The sequence below is a fragment of the Zootermopsis nevadensis genome, unplaced genomic scaffold, assembly GCF_977971745.1.
Source record: "Zootermopsis nevadensis isolate Lab colony 2312 unplaced genomic scaffold, Znev_1.0 Znev_ptg000004l, whole genome shotgun sequence".
Classification (NCBI taxonomy): domain Eukaryota; kingdom Metazoa; phylum Arthropoda; class Insecta; order Blattodea; family Termopsidae; genus Zootermopsis; species Zootermopsis nevadensis.
Genome location: NW_028259136.1, coordinates 350,181 through 372,079, shown reverse-complemented (window position 1 = coordinate 372,079; position 21,899 = coordinate 350,181). Strand labels below are relative to the sequence as shown.

Sequence of the window (21,899 nt, the reverse complement as noted above, 5' to 3'; positions counted from 1 at the left end):
TTACGCTGCAGAGAGTAATAAGAAACTAGCTAGTTACGAAATTTCTCAGCTTTTAGAAAATCTGAAGGTTCACTGCCTTGTTTTCAAAAGCCCAACAAATCCCTACACTGAAAGAGATGAATCTAGCCCACACATTATCACCCTTCTTTCCGATGATTCTTGTTAATGGATCATTCCATTTGCTGCTGTCTTCCAAATGAACCGTTATTTTTCAGGCTTTGCGAATGAAATTTTGTATACATTATCACCTCTCCCATATGTGATACATTTCCAACCATATCCTCCTTCATTTGGTCGTCGTATTATTGGTGACCCAGCCACGTGGTTAGCATTCTCCTTTACATTAGGGTGGTCACAGGTTCAAATTGAAGCCGTGACAGTATATTCTTGCCGATAGGTCGATTAACAATGGAACAGATATACCAACGGCGCATCAAATAAAAATTGCGCCAAATGTTCCACTGCTATTACCAATACAAATAGATGTCAAATCAGCATTGAATAAGATAAAACAGTAGCAAGACAACAGAAACAAATAAGTTCCATAAGATTTATTTTGTAATGAATGAATGAACATTGTTGGTTTCTTCTACAAAAACTCTTGTCATTTGTACAAAACTTCTAGTGACAGGAGAATATATAGTAATTACACCAGTGTATGGTATTTTATGAATGGGTGTCATAAAGTGCATTCCTTTGGCTGAAAATTTCCTAAATTAAAAATTCATGACATGTACTAAAACACTACACGTTAACTTCTTCACTCACCTGAAAGCAGTCACTTTTTACTGTAGCCATTTCTCATTTTCTGGTAGCTGTCAATTCTGTACATAATCTGGTGGCTCCATATTTAAAATCAAAGGAATATGAGCATTTATGTGATTTCAGGTTCTCACAGCAACAAATGTGAAGACGGCTGTGTTCAGGAACACGTCTGTCTGTCTGCATAGTAAAAACTTTAGAAAGATGTACGGAGGATTTTAATAACAAAAAAATTATTTTATGCATTTAAAACCATATTTTAAAAAGTACTCTCTTTTTCAGTACCAGCGCATGTATTTTATATTCATTTTAACAGCAGATGAACAAAAATACTACCCAATGCATAGGTCTGAAAGTTGTAAAATAATAACAAGACATTTTATTCCAAATACAAGTGTGCGCACAAACAACATATATAAATATGTATAAATCTGAAATTTGCTGTATTAACAGACACATTTGTAGTTGAGCATTACCATATTCATACTGAGTATCTGCAAAGGCCCATGGGGAATATAATACTTAGGCAAGTTCAAATCATTACTCTAGAAATATTAAGTGTACATCTGTGCTGCATACAGCATCAAAATCTCAATATTCATCTCTACAGTATGAGTAATGTTCCATGATTAATAATGGCTGTATTTTCCAACACAGCGATATACCATTAAACAGGGTGTACTGGACAGACAACTAAATAACATTTACATAAGATTATACTTCATCAAACCAGAATATAATTTTTAGTCACATTACAACTTCTTACTGTGTATGTAACATACCTTCTTTATTGATATACTTATTCACTCACTGTGAAGATGCTTTAAGATAATTATATGTATATAAAAGCGTTGCGTAAAGAATATGGAGAATAAGAGTGATGCCTGATGGTAATGAAAATGCTATATTGTACAAAAGTTATCATATGCATTAATTCCTCTTCCTATCTTTTGCACAATGAAGAACAAAAACAAAATAAGTAAATTTAATCGTTTATCTATTTCAGTTTTCAATATTCATAATTTTACAATGATAATTTTTTCTACAATAAGATTCCAAAATCCAAATTTGTGACCACATTACTTAAGTTACACATGTCACATTATTTGGTAATCAGGAACAAAACACTACTAAGAAAACAGAGATTGAGGAAGTAGGAGGCAATATATCAAACAAACTTGAATTATTCAAGATACTTGAGATTTTGTTGCTGTTAATTCTGCTTAAGATGTATACACAGTTAACACATGTGCCATCCACAATTAGTACAATCCTACGTACATCTTTACCAACCATCTAACAACTCAAGGTGGCTCCATCATACTAATACTTTGTCTTCACATTCACAAATGGGATCATCAAATTTGAGAACACAAACCCATAAGTTGTTATGAATAAATTAAACTGAATTATAATTAAAATTAAGTCATTCCTTGCACAAAGGACTACTGATGCTGTTACTTCAAAACAGTAATATGTGCATCTACCTTGGATCAATATGCAAAGCACATACAATGATTTATCCAACTCTTACAATATATTTTTATTGTCCTATCTAATGATTTGACCATTTTTTTTTTTTTTTGGGGGGGGGGGGGGGGGACTGATGCCAAAACGAAAATATACAAAGTTCACGATGGTAGAAAACTTCATATTAAAGAGGAGAAGCAGTTCTCAATTCCAAGCAAATTATTTAATACCTTAGGAATAATTTAATTCTAAAAACATGGCAAATTTGTTATCCATAAGGACATCCATCATCTGCGAGTACTGAGGGCATCTCACTTCAATAAAACAACTGCCAAAAACAGTTAAGTGGAATTTTATACAGCTGAGTATGCCTGGTGATTTTGGAACAATAGTTTGATGCAATAGAGTATATAGCTAGCAGCAGTGAAGTAATCACTTAGAGGTATATGTGTAATAAGCAGGACTTGATACTGACCACTCTATCTAGTGCTGAGGTCAAGAATGAGTATGAGCTATACCGCTTCTCCCCCAAGTGCCTAGAGTTTGTTACTTTATATGTGTAATAAGAATGAATCATATGCCACTAACAGTCAGTTCACAGCAACACATGGAAAATTATAAATGACAATGATTTACATAGATTACATTCAACCAACTTTAACAGTAAAAATCAGACAATAACTAAACGTTATATTCCAGTTCTAATTCAGAGTTGCTGGCCCCCAACAAAAAATAAAACTTATGAGCTTTGCAGTGAAGACCATACAAATTTTCAGAACAATGGATTTGGAAAAATAAACTGTTTCTAATGATCAATACATGAAAAATTTACTACATAAAACTACTGATTCACAAAGTATGTCTCATTAAATACCATATTATACACTACCACCATCAACATTATGTTCAGTTCCACTGAAATACACCACTGCAACATAAAACAATAAACAGCTGAATACACTTTTCCATGAGCGTTAAGCACAGTGGAAGTATAGCACTTTTCAAGTATGACACATCTGATTTCACTCATGAAATACATAATTTTATTAACATATGAATAAATCAATATCCAATCAAGTACACAAAGTCATGAATATTAAACATTTGTTCTATACAGTCTCCATAACATAAATAAAACAAAAAGTTAAAGTCTGTTTAAATTCATGGAATGTCAATGCATTCTTTTTGGTATCATCTAATGAACTGATTGCAGTACATTATTATGACTGCAATACAAATTTTAAATACTGGCACCAAACACAAGAAAATTACATGAAAAATCTACAGGTACATACATTTAACAAAAGTGTTATAACAGGAATTATCTGAACTTAAAAGATATGAATTAAACACAAAAAATCATAGCTTGAACATATTTCTCCATAAATATCTTACTGAAATTGATTTATATATGTAAAAAGGTAAATCTTTGGCATAAATTATAACTGCATAAGAAAGTGTGATTGAAGTGAATCACAAACCCTTACCTTGCATCTGGTAAATGTCTAACGAGTTAATGTTGAAGATAAAATTAAATGAAAGCTATACAGGAATCTGTAAAGAATGAAAAGCACTGCCAGGATGATATAGAAAAAAACAAAACTCATTATACAGCTAAAATTACCTTGGCTGATAACCAATTTTCAGATACAATATTCACTTACATTCAACAATTGCTCCATTTTACAGCCAGGCATATTTCAATTAAAGGAATGAAAGAGTCAGGCACTTAAGCCAATTGTTCTTTCTGTATTAAAGTAGTAAAGACCTTGGCAGTAAATTTATGTTTAGTCTCTCATATAGCAAAACATCCTGAGAACTCATGAGTTCATGCCTGTAAAACTGGAGACAAAAACTTCAGTGTTACAAAGTAAAAAAACACATATTATAAGGATTCAGACATCAGGTAATAGAAGTCTTCTACCAAAATATGACTGAAGATAAAGTTGTTCTTATTAACCATTTCCAACTGACACTCTTATTAATTGGATTAATGATGTAGGGCCTCCCTAGCCAGATTGGTCGAGGGGGAGAGGTCAGACTAAGACAGGTACCCTGGTCCTCCAGGTTAGGGGTTGGTCGCAAGGCTAACAACCTTGCACCGTAAAAAGGATGATGTTTCGAAACCTCAATCAAAGCCTCGGACAGACCGACCTAACAGAAGAAGGCAGCGGAGGATAGGACCGAATGGAAGAGGGGAATTGAGGCGGCCATGGACCGAATATGGACTGGAGAGCCATAAAAGAAGAATGAATCAGTCTATTTCACTGACACTGTTCATCTAATGTAACTGGGGTAAAAGAAAACCTTTAAAGCAATAAAATATCACTGTTCCTTGGCTCAGATAGACTACATGAATCCATTACCCTTAACAAACATCCTCTTCCACAATGCTACTTTAATTGTCCAATTCAGTCTGACCCATTCTAACAGCAGCATAGAGATCCAGAAACATAACTTAAACTTACCAGTCATTTAATAAAATCCACTCTTACACTGTTTTTTGCACAATTATTTTATTGGAGATATTAAAAATTCAACTTCAAATAGAGAACAAAAGTAACACATTATTTTAATTTTGTATCTGTACCTTTTATATGATAACAGTGTAATTATCTGACCTTCAGATACACCTAAAATTTACACAACACTGATACTTTCCACTTTAGTTGCATGAGGGCTTCTAATGCCCTTCACTACATATTTTCTTGACAATCAGATCAGAGTTTAGCAGCAGTTATCAGATTAATTAAATCAATACTCCACATATATCTACATGGCACAGATGGTTGGGAAATGTTTGCTGTTTGTACTGCATAACAGGAATTTTCATTCTTTATTATTTTTAGATATTCCTAAAAAAACAACAGCAAACCTGCAGTCACATGAGCACACTTCCTGGTACAACACAAGTAGTCTCTTCTCGTTAAATGCCATCCTAAATCTTCTTGTGGTGTACCATGTGTTAAAGGATGAATCTCTGGTAACCACATAATGACAAGATAACTGTAACATTAGTGGTGGATGAAATGCTGGCATATAAGATGCCTTTGTTCTAAGTTTCATCAACTTGCTCATTACTGGTCAGAAACGAATAGTAACTAAATATGACACACATTTTGAATTTTAAAGCACAAATAAAGAAAGTCTGAGTAGTATTTTTATAAATATGGTAACCTGCTAAGCAAATGACAGAAAACTAAGCAGCGTGCCTGCGTCTTTAACCACATACTGAGAGGTGTACTGCTGTTTCATTTCCACATCACTTCACTCTGTTCCAGTAACTGTTATTAAAAGAATACATACCTTATTTTTCAGTTAATGGCAACTAGTGGCTCCCCACTTATGACAGCATCCATAATATCAGATATTTCATATTGATCTACAGCTAATGATGATGGTATAGATGTTGAAGAAGCTATTGTAGTAACCCGCCACGACCCTTCATCGTTATGAGACCCAGGTACAGCAGATATAAATGCATACTGTGTGTTTGGTTCACCTACAACCAATGATTAGTCACTTACTGCAATTTATGTATAAATAGTAAAATAATTACACACCAAGCAGCAGAAAATGAAATATATACATTAAGAATATCTATCACAAAATTTCCATATTGCACACACTTATTTTGATAAAAAATCATTTCATTGCTCAATGAACAGATACATGATGAAGATGGCTGTCTTCTGGGTTGTTGTGCTGTGTAGTCTGATAGAAGTTAACCAACATTTCAGAAATCCTTGCTGCCTCCACCATCATCACTATCATCCTGATAATGGTGGCACCAAGGACATCTGAAATGCTGGCGCACTTCTACCTGACTGCATGGCGTAACAACCCAGAAGACAGCCATCTTGAGACTGACTGCTGTGAGAACCTCAAATCCTAACCACGCAAAATGTCTAAATAATTATATAAGTATAGACTACATGAAGTTCAGAGAGGTAATTAAACATGAAAATAAAGCATGAAGACGTCAGTCTGTTCTTACATTCCATTTGAAAAAAAAAACCCACAGGAAACATACTGAATTATTTTTCACACTGCTATAAAAAATTATTCACTTCTTGTCATAAGTTAAGAAATACAATTGAGCCCACTTATCATTCATTAATTTATTTATTGAGTTATCTATACAGAAGACTGTGTCTAACACTGGGTTTCTGCAGACTGCAGCCTACTGTAACTGTCTCTAATGGTATTACATAGTTACATAAACATTCCTATAACTAGATACTTACTCTGCTCTTTTCCATTCCCGCTTATATATTGTTTAATTTTACAACTTTAGTACATTTCATAATTACTTCAAAAGCTACTTCATCATAAATAATAAGCCATTTCCCACTATAACAATGTTCATTCCCATTTCTTGTCACAGAACATAAAAAAAATCATCTTGACATAAAGGTGTTCCCTTTACTCAATACTTGCTTCACCCCTCAGTTTCAAAGCACCAACCTTCCCCACTTCTCAATCTTCACCTATAACAACCTACTGTAACATTTCTACATCAAGATTATAGACTATCTGCACTGTTAGCCTCCTTGAAATTAATTTCCTAAAAAGATGCAAATATTCAAATTATAAGTAATAACAGATTTTCTCGAAAACTTAACACACTGGCAAGCAAACAGTATGAAAGATTTCTTTGCAATATGTTACATGCCTCTTTACCTGTCTCTTGGCCCTTGGAATCAGTATTTTCTGATGGCTTGTTCCCAGATGCAGAAAGAGCAGCCATTCTTACAGTAATGTTGTCTGAGCTTACACTCTGGGCTCGCCCAGCTGGGTGAAATACAGTTCCGAAGCCTCCTGACATTCCTGAAGCTCCAACATGACTTGTGGCAATATTTTCTATGCTACATGCCTTGTGAGCATTAGCCATACCCAGTGGAGATTCAGGAGCTGCTGGAGCTGTCCTTGACACTGGGGGAGGCTGCAAAGTGCTTCCACTATTATTACAGCCAACACTGCTTCCTGTTCCTGTTCTTTGGCATGGTGGCCTCAAGACAACTTCTGGTCCACCACCATATACACGATGGAAGAAAGACCACAGTTCTTCAGACAGCTGAGCATAATCTGAACCTGAAGCATTATTATAAACATTAGAAAGACGTGTCAATTTTAAACTATTGCAATTCAACTGTATTATATATCATAAACTGCCATAATCACTATGACAATAGACAACAAATGGTTAATATTTCAGAAATCATGAAAAATGAAATATGCATATATTAGAGAGACCCAAGGTTCGTGGGTTCAAACCCAGCCGAGGTCAATGGAATTTTAAGGGTGATAAAAATCCATAGCAGAACTTCCTTCAGAGGGGAAGTAAAGCTGGCGGTCCCACGTCGTAGATTTAAGGCATGTAAAAGAACCTCACGAGCATGATACAAGATGTTTCATAAGCAAAATTCAGTGGCCATTTCTCACCTATGTCTCTGATTCTCTACTAGATGGCTCTAGCAAACAAATAAGGATTGAGTAGAAATTGTGCAGAGGCAGTGCGCTTGTCACTCACCACATAAAAATTCACCATACAAGTCTAATATAGACAAATTGCCTGGGGTAACCGTCCTGGAATGGGTCAATAGGCCCAATCCTTGTAGTAGTTTATGATGATGATAATTTAACACCTGTTATACTTGACAAAATGCATTTATTATTAAATAAACAGCATGTAGTCACTTGTTTTAATACCAGGATATAATCACCAGACCACAAATACCAGTAGTGACTCAACAATCACTTAAAAAGTATGCTCATACATAACTAAGAAATTATTTTTTTATATATCCATAGTATTTAATTGTTTAATTTGAATTTTATAAAAAGTTGTACCATAACACATCTATTATGCAGAAATATGTAGATACTGTAGGAAATTAAAGCAGCAGTAACATGTAAGTAAGAAGGAAATTTCCAATGGCAGACTACAGTATGTAACTCTTTACACATATATCCTGTATGTTCTCTTATTACAAACTAACAATAATCTTTTCTTGAAAAATGCACAATTTGGGAAAGAACTCACCCATTTTTAGAATCACCTGTCCATTTTTATTAACAGTACAAATTGAAGAGTTGTCTATTTGACCAGGAGGTTCTGGTTCCTTCCCCCTGACAAAACTCTGCCACTGACGAAACCAGTTCATGGCGATTGCATAGATAACAACTGGACTATCTTCAGCTTGTTGGAATTCTTTGTTCAGTTGCATGAATACATCTAGTTCATGTTTCACTCTATGAGCTAAGGCTTCTTGCTCTTGTTGACAAGTTGGGCATGCATACAAACGGTTGCATGCTGGTCCACCCCCAAATCTGCAAAATGAAAGTTTAAGACTTGTGTAATATTAACTAATTTGAACAAATCTGCCTACATTGGACAATTACTGAAATGTTACATGTATCTAACACACATTATTGTATGAACAATGAGTACTCTCTTACAACACAGCACAATGAAATATTTTAAAAAATGTCAATATAATGAAATATCCAGTTTTGCAGAATATTTCACGTTTATAAAATACTGCACTGTTAACCAATGAGTTCCTTGAAATCATTACTTTAATGATGTTAAATGTCATTAGAGTCTACTACATATAAAGGGATTGTTAACAGTATTTCGTTTTGCTGTAACAAGTGCTTAGATATACAATGGGAATGCACTAATGCTCTCACCATCCTTTTTTAACTTCTTTCTCATATATATGTTCATTAATATTTGTTGTCATTAACTGTTATTGCTGAAACCTCACAACACAACCCCCATAGCTGTCTGCTCACAAGAGCCATATCTTTTTGCAGCAAGAATGTATATTATACATAACATTTTAGAGACAATGAGCTGATAAATTTAGAAATTGGAACTAATGACATATATTGATCACATGAACAATGCAACAATTAGTGTATTATGGGCTTACGTGTCATAGAGATACTCCCATACAGCCTGAGACAGAATAGTACAAAGCTGGTTGACATATGGTTCCCTTGCTGGATGAACACCTCCATGAATACACAAGAAATCAGAGTTGTCAATGGGACCAGGTTCTGCAAAGGTGTTGAACTTGTTTACCCATTGCTTTGATACATAAAACTGCATAAGGCTGGGCTCATGATGTGACAATTCCATAAGTTCCACGGCCCTGTGTCGTAGTTTGGCTGCAGCAGCGCCGCATTTCCTGTAACAGACAAAACACACAGTCATGTTAATGAAAGGCTGTCAAACCTTAACACAGGGCATGTATTCAAACTGGTAACTGCACATCTGCAGCAAAACAGATAACTAGAAGCATATACATCCAGTTTATCTGGCAAGGGTGAATAAGTGAAGCAGACTCCAACAACCAAAAGTGCATTCAGTAAAAGAATGTAAATCATGTTCTTATGGGTTGTGATACAATGCAGACTTGTAGGTAGGCACCAGTATTTTTGAGGAACATACTGCCTCCACCTTGAGCCCCAAAGATGGAGGCAGTATGCTACTCTGACCTCTTCACCACTGTGACAATCTGAAATCTAAGGGTGAAACAAGATAAGACAAGCCACCTTCATAGAAATGCCAGTGAGTGGTGGTGGTGATGGTGATGACAATAACTGGAAATGATTCTCTAAAAATTCATTACAACATAATAATGGTATAACTGTAAACTCAGGCAGCGGAGGATAGGACTGAATGGAAGAGGAGAATTGAAGAGGCCATGGCCCGAATACAGACCGGAGAGCCATAGAAAAAACAACAACTGTGAACTCTGACTACATTCAAACCCAAAGAAATCCTCCCAGCAGCATGTTCAAATATCTGTTCATTTATAAAAATAAATTGCAACTACAAAGTCATAATACTTGGTATTTCCATTACTTACTTGTAGAAGAGAACATATGCTTCACAGTTTTGGACAGTCTCTGGAGGGACCTGTGTGACATACTGGTCATCAAATTCAAACCACTGCTCCGATATACAGTTCAATGAGTAACACGTGTAATGGCCACCACCTGCTGTCCCATGATGACAGATTACAGACACCAGGTTATAGCTTGTAACTTGAGAAACACAATCTGTTAACATTACAATAGTCATTATATACAAAGTAATGAAATATTAGTTATTTCTAAACTTTTATATTCCACACATTTGCTACAAGCCTTCTGTTAATAACTACAGTTGTTTGGGTTACCACAACAAGAGAATTAACAGGGCCTGTAGATTGTTAGTAGTTCGGTCTTTCTTATCTACAGAGATCAATATGTCTTGCAACCTTTTGACAATAAATTGCAAAAAAAGGAAAGTACTATCCTGGCATATTCATTGAAGTGCAAACACAAGACTACAGATAACTCTTGAACATTTCACATTACAACATTTTCATTTCTATGAATTAAATGTTCATTGTCCAGTCCCAGTACTACATAAAATATGCATTTGTTACCAAATGTTTTTACTTAATACTACATCTGTCCCAGCTATCTTGTTAAAACAAAGTGTTACAAGATTTTTCAGTCTTGTGTGTCCATATATGTACCTACAAATTCATGAATACAGAAAAGATTGTATTTATTTATTCTTGGTTTTACCTGTAAAACATCATGTTAACTTAAAACCAGGAAGAACATGTAAGGGCAACTTCTCTCATACAGAATACAATTCAAAATATAGCAACCTGTCAACAACTATGAAGATGTTCGTGGATACCAGCACATTTTGGCAGGACCAAGGTCTTATGAGAAATCAGAGTTAGCAGAACCAAGGCTGCTGTGAATACTCAGCAAAGCCTAACTACACTGCCCATTCCTTCATTAAACACAAAAATATGTGATAACATGTTTAAAAATAAATTAGACATAAAATATATAAAAGCCATAAAACAACAGACTGAAATGGTAATCTGCAACCTACAAAACAGGTTTTAGTGTAAAGTCATTAATATTTTCCAAAAGTGTACAATTTAGAAACCAAGGATATTTAAAAGTCCCACGCCGTAGCCACGTGGTCTGAGGCATAATGCATCGTACCGGCGATATGGAATGCGCGCTGGTTCGAGTCTCGGGGGGAGAAGAAATTTTCTCTTGAGCTTACAACCAATGTATGGGACCAGTGCCAACCCAGCATCGTGAGGAAATTGGGGAGCTACAATGAGTAGCGTAATCCAGTCAGGAAAGCTAGCAATGGCTGGGGGTTCATCGTGCTGACCACACGTCACCCTATATCTGGTTGGATGATCGTTCAACTCTGCTTAGGCATGTGAACGTGAGGCCAGCAGTCAAGCTAGTCGGCTTTGGCTTTCTGGAGCTGTTACGCCACGGATTTAATTTTTTTTTTAATTTAGAATATTTAAAACTAAATACTACATTGACAAAACTATGACGACAAATGGAAAACCAAGAAAGTTGAAATTCACAGATGGCAAAAAATTTCTGTACTCAACTAATGAATATCAACATGTGCATTTTCATAACTACCTTAGACTTACTTTCAAAACAATCGTAACTGTCCAAAAACCTTCTGTAATTAAAATCATAGTCTCATTAAAGCGATGCAAAACTGTAATACAGCACCTCACCATATGCCCTCTTTGAACAGCTGCTCTGAGGGGCACTAAATCATATGAAAGGGGCTTACATGAACTTAAAATAAGGTTACCTTTATGTAAATATGGTCGCATATCAAGCCCTTCTAAAGGAAAAGCCACATAACTAGAGATCTTAGCACTGAACATCAACTCATGACGGAACCTCTTTAAGTGAATGCACAAAACTTCTGGTAGCTCCAATACTTTTGAGTACTTCACTCCGTTTCTCAGCTTGTTGCATTTTTCACAGCTGTGAAAAGCAAATAAATATACTCACAGTGATCTGATAATAGTTATGAGATGTCAATTTGCAAATCATAATAAATTTCATATGAAATGACTTGGTCTCAATTCCATATTTATATGGATCTGTACCCTAGCACAATGTTAATGAACCAGGCTGGTATATTACCTGAAGAGACTTGAAAACTAGATTCTTAAAGCACTCATATAACCAATTTTAATTACACATGGTAATAAACACTGATGAAAAGTTACATAATAATAACAATAGTGACAAACTAAGGGAATTACTAATGATGCTCACTGCTGAACTAAATAGATGACTGGCCAAAGCTATTAAAAACAAAAAAAATGGTGAAGTGTGTTTGGAGGGGGGACACCTTCATAACAAACATATGTTTCGTAACTCTTAATTTTATTCTTGGATTATAAAAATGATTACCTGTACATGTTATCACCTTTAAGCTCGTCTGCTGAGAAAAAAGCAGCCAAACAATCATGGAGGCTGACTGTGGGACCCCAGAACCAACTACGGACCCACTCCCATAACCATGTCACCCAACCCTGCAATGTGTGCACATCTTTTGATGACATTTCAACAGACAGTACATATGAGAGAATGGTATTTGTTCTTGTAATCTCCTCACTGAAACAAACAATGCTGATCTTATCTATCTTCTTTCGGTCATCAATAGTTTCCAAGGTAAGGAATAATCCACACACAAGGACTTGAACACAGGATAGCTCTTTGGGGTAATGGTCTTTGCTCCTATAACATTCTTGCTAGAACAAATACTTTTGGTTTTGGTACTGTTCTATTGTGCTTTGTTTCTGAGCTATAGAAACCACATTCAATGGGACTCAAAACACGGAATTTTTTTTTTTGGAGTATTGACCTTTCAAAAAGCTTAAATAATCTCGCAAACATTCTTGGATGCACAATATAAATAGAGGACCATTCATGCAAATGTATATGGAGGGTTCAATTTCAAACGGAAAAAATTAATATATATTAATCAGAAAATGTAAAAACTGTCAGTATTAAAAGACATAACTAATTAGGAGTTGGACATTTATTAAGAATCAGTTGTAACAAATAATAACTAACGGAAAGCCTGAATAACAACTTATCAAACCATAATCTGGTGAATACAATGTACTGAGTATTAATGTAGTAGTATGGTAAAATTTGTAATTTTATATACTTTAATAACTAACCAGCCATCAGGTACAAAATTTAAAGTTACAATTTCTGAAGTACAGGTTTCCTTCACAAGCAAAGCGAGAAGGCATGAAGCAGCCCACACCCACAGCAATATTTTCCGCTGGATTTCTTTTATAAATTCTGCCTTGTGTAGTGTTTCAGTAAGTAATTATCAAATATTTTTTAGAGTGTTTTCAATATTAATTATCATGTAATTATATTAAATTACACTTTTGACTTTAAAGCACTTGTGAAGTACAAGCTGGCTTGTGTTTTAAAAAAAAATAATTTCAGCCTTGATGAAAATAAGCAAGAAGTCACACATTTATGGCAAATTCAATATTCCCCAAATAATTACCAAATCATAATTTTGAGCTTTCAAACCGAGAATGAAAGTATGATAATTACATATATAAATGTGTGTACATAAAAGTTCTAGTAATAATACCTGGTCTCCTGAGTACACGTCTGAACAAGCAGAAAGACCTCCTTTCTGCTGAGGAGTCAATGTACCTTGATGAAGCATGTGAATATGATCCCTGCTTGGAATTGGCAATGATAAGTCTTGGAATGTCTCCACACGTGTTGAGATCTGTTGAAATAAACCCATTATGTAAGTATAAATAAAATTCATATTATTACAGTACAAGTCCTTCCAGAGGAATACTGGCTGCTATTTGATTTAATTGAGAAGTCTGCTATTATGAAAGCATCTTAATGCATTGCATTCAAATAGTAAACAATAATTTGCTTGCTGTAACATATGCTTCTGGTCCAACAAAGCAGCACTCTCATGTACCCAAGACTATGATTTTACTGTCAACATGGCAAAGGTTAACAATGCAAAGTCTGTGGCACTGTATGTAGGTGCTATGTGTGAGCAATAAAGTTTTAAACAAGTTGTCCTGCAACAAGGAAAAATGAGTTTTCAATTTCACTACAATTTTTTTTTAAATTCAATATGGAATTACTTCTTTTCTATCTTCATTACTTATCTTTATTTCCTTTAAAAGTAATTCTGCCATTTAGCACCATTACTGAGAACTTGCTCAGTTACACAAGCACATACGCACACACAGTCTAATCAATATCCACAATGTTTAACAGATTTTGCTACTCTCTTCAGCTAAACAGAATTTTGGGAAGATAAGACAAATAAAATAAGAACAAAATACTATTTACCCTGTCACAGGTAAGGCACTGTACAGAGCTCAGCAGCTTTCCATCAAACACATCTGATATAATGGAACGATGCTTCACTGGTGTCTTCTTTCCCCTTGACATTGCCCTCTGTGGAGAACCAGGAACAGAGACTGGGCTAGAATTTGCTGTGTTGGGACCACCCCCAGAAGTTCCAACAGAGGTAAGAGCCTGAGATGAGGGCACACTACCAGAGTTCTTGGAGCCAGCTGCAGTTAGCTTTGATCGTAAACGTTCTGGTGGTGGGGAAGGTGACCGTGATAGCCTACATAAAAAGAAATTTAAAATGTATAATTGATTCATAATTTCAGCACAGTTTTCACTGTTTCTACATACAGAAAACCTGAACCCCAGTTTGCTTCTAACCATCCAATGTTTGAAAAAGTTAAAAGAACAGAAAGTAATGTTTTGTAATTGCAAAGAACTGTTTTCCCCACTTTGTGACAAAGAGGCAATCTCTTATAATGACAGCACTTTTAAAAGGCAGTTTCCAGTCAATTAAGGCAAATATAAACACATTTTCATTTTTCTAGAGCAAAAAGGAACTGATTTCTAGACGCATAAATTTGTATGAAAATTTAAGAATACGATCAATTATTAAATTTAACTAAATGTAAACGAAAGTATTCACAGAATTAAAAAGGGAATTACACAACGGCCTTCTTGCATGTAACGTTACTTTTAACAATTTAACCACAGTTTTTTTATGAAGAAATAAATAAATACATTATAAGGAATAGCACCTCTAATATAATGTGATTTTCAGTAAAATTATGTCCTTGCAAGATAAAATATATTCACATAAATGAGCTGAGCCATGCCTTGGCTATGTCATCATGGGTAACCTGGTGTCTTTGCCATACAACCATAATCACAACACTCACATAGACACACAAAGAATATGACTAAAAGACAACATGTTTCAGCCCCAAAATGTGTGAATCAGTGTTCTCCGTATTCCGGTGAAATACATTTATAACATGCAAATAAAATGCTAACATTCTCATCTGATACTGTGTACTTACTTGCGCTTACTTGCACTTCTACTTCCACTGCTGCCATCATGCTCGCCTTCATCACTTAGTGAGCTCCGTTCACTAACACCTGAATCACAAGTCTCGTATTCCCCCTCCGACTGACTGGACACACCCCCACCACCTCCAGTGCCATCTTCTCCATCATCCTGATCTTCATCTTCATCTGAAATCTCTTCCAAGGACCCAGAACCCAATGACTTTCCTCCCATACTTTGAGAATTATTGTCAGAGCTAGTTGCAGCAGCAGAGACACTTGACACAGCAGATTCTGGGAGAGGTTCCTTCAATTCTTCATGCAACTGATCCATAAAACAACGCAGGAATTCCTGCGTGTCATGCTGTTGATAGCCCCGGAACATTGGGTGAACCTTCTTGCAAAGATTATTTCAAAAATTAATTTCATACACTTAATATATGCAATACTTGTGTGATTTAATATGATAACACAGCAAATACACATATCAAAAGGCTGTTTCCTATATAATCAAAACTTAATCTCAAACTAGTCACACTATACTCTCTAAATTAATGACCTCCAATTTCAATTATTTGCATTCTGTGCACTCTTTAATTTCAAAACTTGAATTTATGTTGTGGTTCTACTTGCGTGTTAAAATAATCACTTATATGACTCATACATAACCTTGTTCTTTTGATATATATCTGTATTATGTTAAAATAACATTGAGCAATTTTGGTTTGGCTGCATATCAAAATCAACTGGTATAAGAAGCTAGTTTTTCATTTTATTAACTTGGTGCTGCTAAATGCTAACATCCTATACCCAACAATTTTCACCTGGCAGACAGTGTAAAATTCCACATACCAAAACCCAATCTAACGGATGAAGATGTTATAGATCTGTTAACAGTTTTTTGTACATAACATGCAAACACAGCCCATCAACTGGACTAGCGACTAAATGTGTATAATGTACCTTACTACACAACTATCACAAACTCATAATCTTTAGGTGGGAGATACAGTCTGAAAATAAACTGTCCAGCTGAGTGAGTGGTTATTTATTTAGTGCGCTGAAATCTATTTACAGAGGCCATAGCTGCCTAACACTAGGTTTAATACATCTGTAAGTTCCTATGTCTACCCCCAAACCTGCGCTGCAGAAACACGTCTGCTCACTACCTTGGCTAGAACTCAATTCGTGAGTGTTTATGTTCTCAAAATATTAAAATATGTAAATGTAATTAGAAAATAAAATATACTTTCAAAATACATATCCAAGAGTAAATATATAACCCAGAATAATAATGTTGGTACTGAAAGAGTTCAAACATGTGCTATGCACTTACAGTAAACTGTGGACCAATTCTTGTTAAAAAGAACTCAAGAATCTGAATTTCCTTTACTGCAGAATAACAACAAATTCCCCAATAATTCTAAAATATGTGTAAACTTACATTACGAATGCCATACAAGATTCCTGAAGGAACAACATATCCTGGGCGTCTGCGATGCCACATCTCTTGCACAAGCCTATGGTAACTCTTGGACAATCCAGGCTTCTTTTCACTACCACAACTGGCAGCAACTAGAGATGCACCACAATCTAAAAAAAACTGTGTGAGTGGTGGTGTGTTGGACAGTGCCTGAAGTGCTGAGTTCATGTAGCAAGTGTTGCCAATGTTTTGTAATCCTGTAAGACCTAAAAATAAATCATTACAGTGAGATGTCTATAGTAAATGATACCTCAGTCTGATGATAATGACCCTCAATTGATTTTATTTTATGATCATCCTTTGTTTCACTTACACAGAAAGAGAACAACATAAATCTAAATTCACAAAATCAAACACTAATTTGTATCAAAATCTAATATGTATATCCCCCACATACATAACATCACACTGAAGTAGCTTATGTAAGCAGAATAGGACCATTCTTAAAAAAGTAAATGGAAGAAACAAATAATATATATGTAAAAATAAAACAATCACTACACCTTCAGAAAGACAAGGAAAAAAATTCATTAACAGAATGCTGGATTATTTTTAAAACTGTATGTTAAAATTGACCTTACCTCTTGGTTTTCCACTGCCATCGCAGCTGTCTTCACTGTCACTGCTGTCACCACATTCACCTGCAGCCCCAAATGTTTTAGGACTGCAGTGTGTTGACATAGGGCTCATGACACAACTATTTGATCGACTATGGCTTATATCATGCTCCAAGAATACTTCATTCTCACACTGATAACACCACAATCGGTTTGTAGACAAGTTCAATTGAATGTAATGGTTGTGACAACTCTGTAAAAATCATTAATATTGTGACGTGTTGCCATAAGAGAAGCACAACAATGTCAATAAACAGTTTAATTGTCTGTTTATTGACATTGTTGAGTTATGAGAAGACACACTATAAACATCACTTTTGTTTAATAATCTTGAAAACAACAGAATGTACAGAAAAAGTGTATTGGGCACAAAATGTGTGTTTTGTTATGTCTACAACTTTTTTGAAACACTTTTCACTCCAACAGAGTTTAGCAAATTTATGTGTGAGCTGCACTCAAGATACACACAAAAGTGCATGCAGATCATCACATGAAGTGTCCCTTAGTACTGTTCACAATTAAATGTGTTACAAATTGCAGTACAATTTTCCAACATCAAATTTAATTAAAATCTGTTCAGTAGTTTGAAAGTTACTAAACACAACAAAGAAAAACAGGTGATATTTTTAAAAACTTTTCATTGCAAATGTGCAAGAAAAGTAGGCTAGTTACAAATATGTCTCAAATTCTGGTAAGAAAACTGATCACAATCAGTTGCTCTGTCTAACAAACTGCAAAGAGATTACAAATTCTGTGATGTGAATCCTCAAGTTGAATATTATCAAATCAGAATTCATTAACACAATCCATTCATAATAACTGTCAATATGGTTTACAAACAAGCACAATTATAAGCAGAACACCTTAATCGGTACCAACCCTGTTATGCAAGGTGCTATGATCATTATGTGCTTCTCCGCAGCCAATCTTATAGCATCCATGATGTAGACACAGCCATAGATTAGGACCTGAAGAATCACATTCTGAACACCGTGATACCTGGTCCAACAAGTCAGAAACAAATGTTAAGATTTACTTTCATATAGACTACAAAAAACTTACACCCTTGTCCAAACTAACAAAATTTTACTCTCAGTATTCAGTAATATCTTAGTATGACAACATTAATGACTAATGCTAACCTTCGGAATAAAAAATATTTTAAGTATATTGGGAAAATACTGCTTACATAATAATGTGAGAGGATTCTACAAAGCACCAGATATTAAGAAAATGTAAAATCTGGGAAATAATTGAACCAATATTTATAAAACATGAACAATACATTCATTATATCCATGCAATGTCTTCCCTGTTAAGTCACTAAATATTCAACAATGGGCTGGACTACTGGGGTTTGATCCCCAACGGGGGTGGGGGGGGGGGGGGGGGGCAGAGGATTTTTCCTCTAGCCTGTGTTCAGACCAGCTCTGGGGCCCACCCAGCCTCCTATCCAATAGGTACTGGAGTCCTTCCCTGGAGGTAAAGCACGACCAGAGTATAACGCTAACTACTCACTCCCATCTAGTGCTGAGGTTAAGAATAAGCAGAAGCTATACCTCCTCTCCCCTAAGTACCTACATAGTGTATAGTGAGACTGCTTTTCTTTACTTTTATAAATTTTCTCCTTAACCACAGCGCCTTCCCTTATTCCATTCTCTGTCCTATCACATCACTCACTTCCCATTTTACTCCCAATGCCAGACATATATAACAGCTCTTTCTCTTCCACTTGCACCCTGAAGATGGCAACTGCAATGTTTGCTTAAACACAACACTTTCAACACATATTCACAACTAATCCCTGACAAATGAAGTAAAATGTGTCTTTCAGGGATTGTCCCCAGGCCTACTAAGAATGTAAACCCACACCTGTCTCATATTTTCCATAATGAAACATAATCCAGGCAATGTGAAGTAAACAGTGTTTTCATACAAACGTTAATGTTACTGACTCAATACAGAATGGCACCTGACCATGTATATTTGCTGTCAGAAGCACAGTTAGCTTGATGTAGTCACAAACTAAAATGACTACAACTTTATTTTCCTTGTGGTTATTTTGAGACTGCCTAATGTTACAGACCAATGCGAAAGTGACTCTTAAGTGCCATTCTATTTCGCGTCGGTTACATCTAGAAGTACAGTTCTTATACTTACCTCTTTTGCTCTCTCAACATCACTATGGTCGAAATCGGAAATATTACTGACATGGGGACATTTTAATCCTCTGCCTGCCATAATTCTGCAACGCCAGACGTATACTTCAAGAATTAATATCCACTTATTTACACATGTATTTCATATACGTTCTATTGTATATTTTAAACGCCATTAATAAACATTTTGATGCACAATTATCGATTTCTTCGAAATAAAATCTGTAGACATGTTGTTTATACATACAGAATGAACACTATTAAAGTTTCTAAACAAGATAACAAATATGAACCGTCTTATTTCCAAATTGACAGCCCAGAACTGAATCAGCATAAACATACAATTGCGAGTCGTCACATGAAGTTCGCATTTACACGTGTAGATGGGCCTACGTTCGATGCCAAACTGTAACGTTACATGCACGGAATTACGTAGTCAGAACAAAATATAAACCCACTTTCTTACCTAACCAATACATGCAGTGACTCAGTACAGTTAATAAATACAAGTAATACTGATATCACAGTTCCCTTGACGTAGGCAAACACCCTGCATGAATAAATCCGTTGCCCTCTAATGGTAATATTCTTAAAATTCATCGGTACTGTTGGTCCCATAAACACGTGCATAGATGAAATCCATGGAACTGCCCAGTAACCACAGATGAAAACGTGAGAAAGTATAAAATTGAAAGCAGAGATGCTAAAAATGTATGTTCTTTGAAATAATATTCAAATTCGAAAGTGTCAAAAAAATAAGCAAAAAGTTGAGAGTGGAACCACGGTTCCGGAGAATCTGACGTAAATACGTCTCTGTAATGTAATAATTCTTATATAAGATAAGTACTTGAGATATTCTAAAACGTTTTTGCCAGCACAAAATTATCTAGTCTACGTGGCACTTCTTCTACAAGCGATTCACAGCTGAGCTCTTTCCGCAATAATGAAAGTGGATTGTTGATGGCAGTAATGTAACACAACAATGCCGAGTAAACAGATAACGCAACATAACAATGCACGCAGGAGTTCATATAAAAGCTGACCATTGTTGTCCGTCCATATTTACACATTGTTGATATGGATCTTACACAACTTCGTTACGCTTTTTTGCCGAATGACCCTTCCGTATAGATGTATTTACGTCAAAAAGAATATTATGAAGTCCAGCTGCAGTGGAATATTTGCATTTGGTAGCCTGCAAACAGTCCCATCCACTATTAGAAGAATACAATGGAACAGAAAACTTTGAATCCTGCTTAGTTTTTGGTTTAGGTAGGTAGGATGGAGATAGGTGATACTCTTTTAGTACTGGCTTGAACTTCTTTATATTGTGAGTCTTTTTATAGTGGGATTAAGATTATTAAACAGCTTAATTCCAGTATAGTAAGCTCCTTTTTGATCTTTAATGAATTCAATGTTTGGCATATTGATGTTGTATCTGTACCTTGTATTTATATTGTGTTTATGTTAGTTTACTTGTTATCATGCATTTTCTTTTCATATTAATAAAGAGCAAAATAAAGAATTAAAATACCTTTTCTTACAACCTTACATAGTATTGTTGAAATTCATGAACTGTATAGCTCATATTAATAACTTTATTTAGAAATTAAATCACAAAAAATGTAGCAGAATTGTCAAGCAGGCAGTATCTTTTTAAAATCTGCCCGTAGCTGTGCCTTTGTGAAGACAACAGCCAGACTGTCTCATTTACCTGACTTTTCAGTTATTCTGGTAACAATTTACATGTACCAAACAATGGATTTTTAGGTAGCAGTCACTGTATAAATGAGACATATGTAATATGAACACAGTTCAAATAAAACAAATTTAATTTGCACAGTTAGTAGTATTAGTAGTGTACACACATATGACCATTAAAAGACTATGCATCATACTTGACACAAAACTTTTTATTTCCTGTTGTATGAATCTGAAGCTTTCCTTTTAAGCTGCCAATAGTCAGATTCCATTTCCCGTGGCAGAAATGTCCTGTCCTCCTACTGTATCTTAAAAACTACGGGTGATAGAAAAAAGCAAGGTCATATCCATAAATCATAAGTAAAACTCTACAATTCTTTGCCCAATGTGCCAGTCCAAGTTCATAGTTTGATTCCCATACTGGCTAAACCTTGAGATGAAGGGTAAACCAAGCTTTGGCAT

The 21,899-nt window shown here is 35.2% G+C and overlaps 1 protein-coding gene across 10 annotated transcripts; it reads right to left on the bottom strand.

Annotated features, from left to right (window-relative positions):
• Nucleotides 1-536: 536 nt before the first annotated feature.
• Usp20-33 (Ubiquitin specific protease 20/33) lies at nt 537-20,681 on the bottom strand. 10 transcript variants are annotated; one of them, XR_002545720.2, is made up of 16 exons: nt 20,203-20,680; nt 19,738-19,822; nt 18,457-18,576; nt 17,542-17,770; nt 16,922-17,166; nt 15,492-15,874; nt 14,449-14,731; nt 13,715-13,858; nt 12,505-12,626; nt 11,891-12,069; nt 10,116-10,308; nt 9,174-9,431; nt 8,279-8,565; nt 6,908-7,326; nt 5,539-5,734; nt 537-3,786 (listed from the first exon to the last, which is right to left on the bottom strand). XR_002545720.2 is itself a non-coding variant. In XM_022079836.2 (16 exons), the coding sequence occupies exons 1-15, from the start codon at nt 20,364-20,366 to the stop codon at nt 5,547-5,549; spliced, it is 3,291 nt and encodes a 1,096-aa protein (XP_021935528.1). In that variant the 5' UTR covers nt 20,367-20,679; the 3' UTR covers nt 537-3,786; nt 5,539-5,546. The 10 variants fall into 10 exon arrangements, 6 of the variants coding, with proteins under 6 accessions (XP_021935528.1, XP_021935530.1, XP_021935529.1 ...); XR_002545719.2 differs by having other exon boundaries at nt 3,897-5,734; nt 6,916-7,326; nt 20,203-20,679; XM_022079836.2 differs by having other exon boundaries at nt 6,916-7,326; nt 20,203-20,679.
• Between the last annotated feature and the right edge of the window lie 1,218 nt (nt 20,682-21,899).

Excerpts from the sequence above, each read along its gene's own strand:
- Usp20-33 (XM_022079836.2), bottom strand. The coding sequence starts at position 20,366 with ATGCACGTGTTTATGGGACCAACAGTACCGATGAATTTTAAGAATATT. Across the intron at positions 19,823-20,202 it reads TCACTGCATGTATTGGTTAG|AATTATGGCAGGCAGAGGAT; the intron begins GTAAGAAAGTGG and ends CTGGCGTTGCAG. Across the intron at positions 12,627-13,714 it reads ACGTGTACTCAGGAGACCAG|GGTTGGGTGACATGGTTATG; the intron begins GTATTATTACTA and ends CACACATTGCAG.